This window comes from Chiloscyllium plagiosum, chromosome 20 (genome assembly GCF_004010195.1).
Source record: "Chiloscyllium plagiosum isolate BGI_BamShark_2017 chromosome 20, ASM401019v2, whole genome shotgun sequence".
Lineage (NCBI taxonomy): Eukaryota > Metazoa > Chordata > Chondrichthyes > Orectolobiformes > Hemiscylliidae > Chiloscyllium > Chiloscyllium plagiosum.
In genome coordinates this window covers 21,713,917-21,719,640 of record NC_057729.1, presented here as the reverse complement: position 1 = coordinate 21,719,640, position 5,724 = coordinate 21,713,917, and the positions used below count along the sequence as shown (strand labels likewise).

Genomic DNA, 5,724 nt, shown 5'->3' with positions numbered 1-5,724 from the left:
ATTCCAGCGAATACAAGCTCAGTCAATTCCGTCTTTCCTCGTATATCAGTCCTGTTATCCTAGAATTCAGTCTGATTAACCTTCGCTGGACTCCCTCAGTAGCAAGAATATCCTTTCTCCAACTAGGAGACCAAAACTACACAAAATACTCAAGGTATGACCTCATCAAGGCCATGTATAACTGCAGCAAGACATACTCACTCCTATATTGAAATCCTCTTGCTTTGAAGTCCAGCCTGCCATCACCATCTGCTGCACCTGCGTGCCAGCCTTCAGCAACTGTTCCACTATCATACCCAGGTCTCATTGTACCTCATCTTTTCCTAAACTGTCAAATAATCTCTTGATAAGAGAAATGACTATGTATATTGAGCACTCCAAACAACCCACCTGAAGAAATCTGTTCTTATTTCTTTAGAATCTCAAAACATTGTCATATCCTTTTGGCCTGACACTAGAAGACTGGTTAAACCTCAAATATTATTTATTTGCTATGGTATAGCACCAAAAGCTTTATGGTTTATATTGCACATTGTCCCTCCCACACCAGATGCCAATATTGTAAAATAGTATGGAATGTTACACTGAAATTATCATCATAAGATACTGTTTAGAATTATTAAAATATTTGATTGATTATCCACACAGTTATTTTAGAAGAGGGATTAACCCATTTAAATTAAGTACATCAAATATGGAAGAGGAGTTTTAAACTTAAGCATTCAAACTATCATCACAGAAGTTCAGGGTCTTATTATCTGTATAATATCTATGATAGTTATGTTCATCATGTGAATGTTGCCTATTTAGGCTGTCTATATACAATATAGCTTCAGAATAAGATGTTAAAAAAAAGTAATAGATTTGAGCTCAACTTTGTTTGTAAAAAAAAAAAATCATAGACCGTTTGGATTCCACATAGCAAAATATGAAAGTAAATATTTTCAGTGTGAAATTTTGCTTATACTCGTGTGCGTGAATAAATGAATATTTATTTTTCCTTAATATTTAAGTATTCACCTATTAAAGCACATAGACCTCAGAAAGACACCGTCACTTGAGTTTGGAATGATGATAATCTTTGCCTATCTTCCTTATGGGCTTGCAGAAGGTATAAAGTTGTCTGGTAAGTGCCTGTTTTATTAAATTTGTATGGAGACTGATTCCTTGATCTTTGCTTGATTATGGGAGCATAGAAGGTTTTTTTGAGGAGAAAACTACCAAGCAAGATTAAATTTTCTTAATAGCATTTCACTTTATAACCCATATTTTATGAATAACACTTTGATCATATCTATAGTTGTGTACATTATTGCAATTTTAAAGTGATATATCATTTTATATTAAGAAAAGTTAAGCTTAACTGAATTTTGAGGGGCCAAAATATTTTTAGTGATCTATGAAGACCTATGTTTTGGTAAACATTCACCGCTTCTGTTTCCTGTTCAATGCGTCAATTTCCCTATTCAACATGCAGATTAAATCTGTAAACTGCTTTATATGCAACCTCCTTTTATAGCTCTTACTATTACAATCCTGTGACTCCTTTCTGTTATTATTATGCTTTCCTTTTAAAAGTGACTTGTTTTTGGTAACTTAAAACCAGAGTTGTTACCGTGACAAAAAATTTACAATAGCAACCTTCTGTACATTATCTTAACCAGTACTGTGATAAACTAAAATGCAAATATGCTGGGGTAAATATGTTCATCAAATCTGTCATGTTCTAAAACGTTCATTGCTTTGTGATGCCATTTAAAACATTGGTTAAAGTTTAAAGGTACACTTTGTTTCATAAAGAAAAACCTGTAATAACTTGTATTTATACTGTGCCTTTAATGTAATAAAACATCCCAAGAAACTTCATAGGAGTATTTTAAGCAAACTTTGACAACAAATCATGTGCTCATAGGGCAGATAGCCAAAAATGTATTCCATTGGGGAAAGGTTTAAGGAGCGTCTTCAAGAGAAGAGAGAGGGAGGGTGGGAGAAATTTATGGAGGAAATTCCAGCACTTCAGAGCCTTGGCTGTTGAAATATAGCCCGCAGTGATAAAGCAGTTAAAATTGAACAAGTTCCCAGAATGTTGAAGGAAGTAACGGAGGGAATTGTGAGAGCTCTTGCATGATCTACAACTGTGGGTGAGTTACCTGATGACTGGAGAGTAGCTAATGTTGTACCTTTCTTTAAGAAAGGTTGTAAGGAGAAACCAGAGAACTGTAGACTGAGAGTCTGACTTTGGCTGTGGGTAAATTGTTGGAAGTGATTTTAAAATATAGAGTTTATGGCTGTTTAGAGAGGCAAAAATTGATTAGGGATGGTTTGCACGGCTTTTGTACGAGGAAAACCATATCTCTCAAACTTTGAGTTTTTTGAGAAAGTTACCAAAAAGATTGAGGCAGAGCAGTAGACATTGTTTACTTGAATTTTAGTAAAGCCTGAGAGAAGGTTCCACATGGTGCATTAATTAGTAAAGTTAGGTCACATGGGATTCAGGCTGAATTGGATACACAATTGGCTTAATGATAGGAGACAAAGAGAGGTGGTAGGAGGGTGCTATTCACACTGTGGGCCTTCACCAGCGGTGTTCCACAGGGATCAGTTCTAGTCCTCTTTTGTCATTTATATAAATGATTTGGATGAGAATATAGAAGGCATAGTTAGTAAGATTGCTGATGAAACCAAAATTGGTGGCATAGGAGACAGTAAAGAATGTTTTCTAAGATTACAAAGGGGTCTTGATCAAATGGGTCAGTGGGCTGAAAAATGGCAGATGGAGTTCAATCTGGGTAAGTGCGAGTTATTGCATTTTGGTACAGCAAACAAGGGTAGGGCTTATACAATTATTGGTAGGGCCTTGGGTAGTGTTGGAGAACAGAGGGACCGAGGGGTTCAGATACATAATTCTTTGCAGTTTGCGTCACATACATACAGGGCGGTTAAAACGTCATTTGGCATGCTTGTCTTCAATGCTCAGTCTTTGAAGTATTACTGCTGAGAAGTCATGTTGCGGTTATACAGAAGAGTGGGTAGGCCTTTTCTGGAATACAGAGGAACCTTGATTATCCGGCAAGATCACAAGGTCCCGATGCTTGGCTAAATTATGTTATATGGTATTCGATTAACCAAACGAAATACTCCCTGCCTGTGTCCTTCGGATAAACGTGTCCGCTTAGGGTCACCCAGTTATGGGCTGGATATTAATATGTTGGAGAGGGTTCAGAAGAGATTTGTCAGGGTGATGCTAGGTGTGGAAGGTTTGAATTATCAAGAGAGGCTGAATAGGCTGGGGCTTTTTTCACTGGAGCTTAGATTGAGAGGTGTCTCTATAGAAGTTGATACAAAAAGACGGGTATATATAAGGTTAATGGTACTTGTCCTCCCCCTAGGATGGGGGAATTTCAAGACGAGCGATATTTTTAAGGTGAGAGAGGAGAGGTTTAAAGAAAGGACATGGGGGCAAACAATGAACTTCCTGAGGAAGTCATGGATGTGGGTACAATTACAATGTTTAAAAGACATGTGGATAAGTATCTGAATAGGAAAGGTTTGGAGGGAGGGATATCGGCCAGGAACTGGCAGGTGGGACTTGTTTAGTTTGGGATTATGTTTGGCATGGATTAGTTGGACTGAAGGGTCCATTTCTGTGCTGTATGACTGAGAATGCAATAATAGGACGGGTGTACACATATTTAAAACAGGAGATGAAAATATTAATAATTGAGGCATTGTTTCATTGACACTCAATGTGGTGTTAGAATTTGAGGGATTTTAAGGCATAAAACACTTATTTACAATCTTAAAGTCCCAAATTCTTAATGCGATCCCAGTTGTGCCTGACCTGATGAGGAATGAGCAGGCAGTATTTGTGAACTAAGCAAAGGTTTCTTAAGTAAGATTTTAGATAGACTTAACAATTAGTAATGAAAACATCATGGAAGTTTCTTATTCTCCACAGGCCTAGGTTTCCTTGAGTGCAAATGGTACATGTGAAGTATGTCATCTTCTGTCTCTGAGCTGACTTAAGCATTGATAGAACTGTCAAAAGAAGCCCCTAACTTTTATCATTAATTCTGACTGTCTCTGTCTCTGATTCCTTATCAGAGAATGGTCTGATTTAACTCCTCATTGTCTAAGGTTGGGCTTATCTGGTGTCAACTCATCTCGTGAACTAGAGACAAGTGCATCTCTGTTCACTTAGGCCTCGGAGATGCAGATTGAAATGCAACATCCTACTGATTTACATAAACAGCCCAAACCATTCATGCAGATTGAGTACAAGATAAGATGCCTTCATGAAATATTTGTGTCCTTATACCAAAGATATGGTTGATAGATCAATGTGTTAGTAAGATTAAGTCTGATGCAAAAAAATGTTCTTGTTTAACAATTGTCATCATACTGAAGTCCTGTTGAGTTCAAATTGTTTGCTGATTCCTTTAGAACTGACATAAGCCTTAATCAGTACATTCTCCTTACAGGGCTGGTAATTTGTGTTGTTGTTTTTGAAACCTGCTGTTTAATGATCTCCCTCAGCAGGCAGAAATTTAATCTGAATGTGTTTTTAAAAAAGAACTGGCTATGGTAAAATCCTAAAATACTAAAATAAAGCAAAGTGGAACTTTCAGTATTAGAAAATTAACAAAGTTTTACTTAGATCAGCAAGAACAAACAAGATGAATGAATGGAACTTGGTGTGAGTTAGAGCATGGACAACAGACATTTAGATAGGGGCAAATTTGCGATTGCAAAAGGAAGTGTTACTGGAATATTATGTAGTTTTGGCAGATGAGAGCAAGAACCAAAGGCTGGATAGTTGAGTTTGAAAACGTGGATGTAAGTTTGCTTGCTGAACTGGAAGGTTCATTTTCAGACGTTTCATCACCATACTAGGTAACATCAGTGAGCCTCGGATGAAGCACCGCTGATGATGATAGAGTATGGTGATGAAATGTCTGAAAATGAACCTTCCAACTCAGCGAGCAAACTTACATCCAATACCTCAATCTGAGCTGCAAAGTTTGAAAATGTATTTAGAATGTGTTTTCCAGAAATGGGCATAAAAACTAATAGGATTGTGTGGACCAAAGAGGTGAGAAGGAGGGTGATACCAGGAAGAGTTCCTAGACTGCCTTCTGTGTGGTTGATGCACTGTAGGTTAGTTAACATCAGGTGGAACTCTAAATAGCTATGAAAGTGGATTCAGAAATCCAAATGGAAAATGAGATTATGGAAAGTAAAAAGTAGTGAACTTGAGGAAAATAATTGAGATGGAGTTTGAAATAACCAGGGTTGAGAAATTCTATTGTAGAAAGTGAAGTAAGAACATAATAAAGATATCACAGAAACCTTTTATGCCAGTTGGTGAGTGGTCGAGAATAAGAATTTGAAATAAGAGGTGAAAAGGGGTGGAACAAGGTCATAGAACATAGAAGAATACAGCGCAGAACAGGCCCTTTGGCCCTCGATGTTGCGCCGATCCAAGCCCACCTAACCTACAGTAGCCCACTATCCTCCATATGCCCATCCAATGCCCGCTTAAATGCCCATAAAGAGGGAGCGTCCACCACCGCTACTGGCAGGGCATTCCATGAACTCACAATTCGCTGAGTAAAGAATCTACCCCTAACATCTGTCCTATACCTACCACCCCTTAATTTAAAGCTATGCCCCCTCGTAATAGCTGACTCCATACGTGGAAAAAGGTTCTCACGGTCAACCCTA

At 37.8% G+C, this 5,724-nt stretch overlaps 1 protein-coding gene across 2 annotated transcripts in view; it reads left to right on the top strand.

Moving 5' to 3' along the window:
* slc9a8 (solute carrier family 9 member 8) overlaps window positions 1–5,724 on the top strand; it is a 72,671-nt gene that overhangs the window by 27,655 nt on the left and 39,292 nt on the right. For both annotated transcript variants that reach the window (XM_043710281.1, XM_043710280.1), the window contains exon 10: window positions 1,021–1,126. In XM_043710281.1, the coding sequence (XP_043566216.1) occupies window positions 1,021–1,126 (106 nt within the window). The remainder of the gene's footprint in view (window positions 1–1,020; window positions 1,127–5,724) is intronic.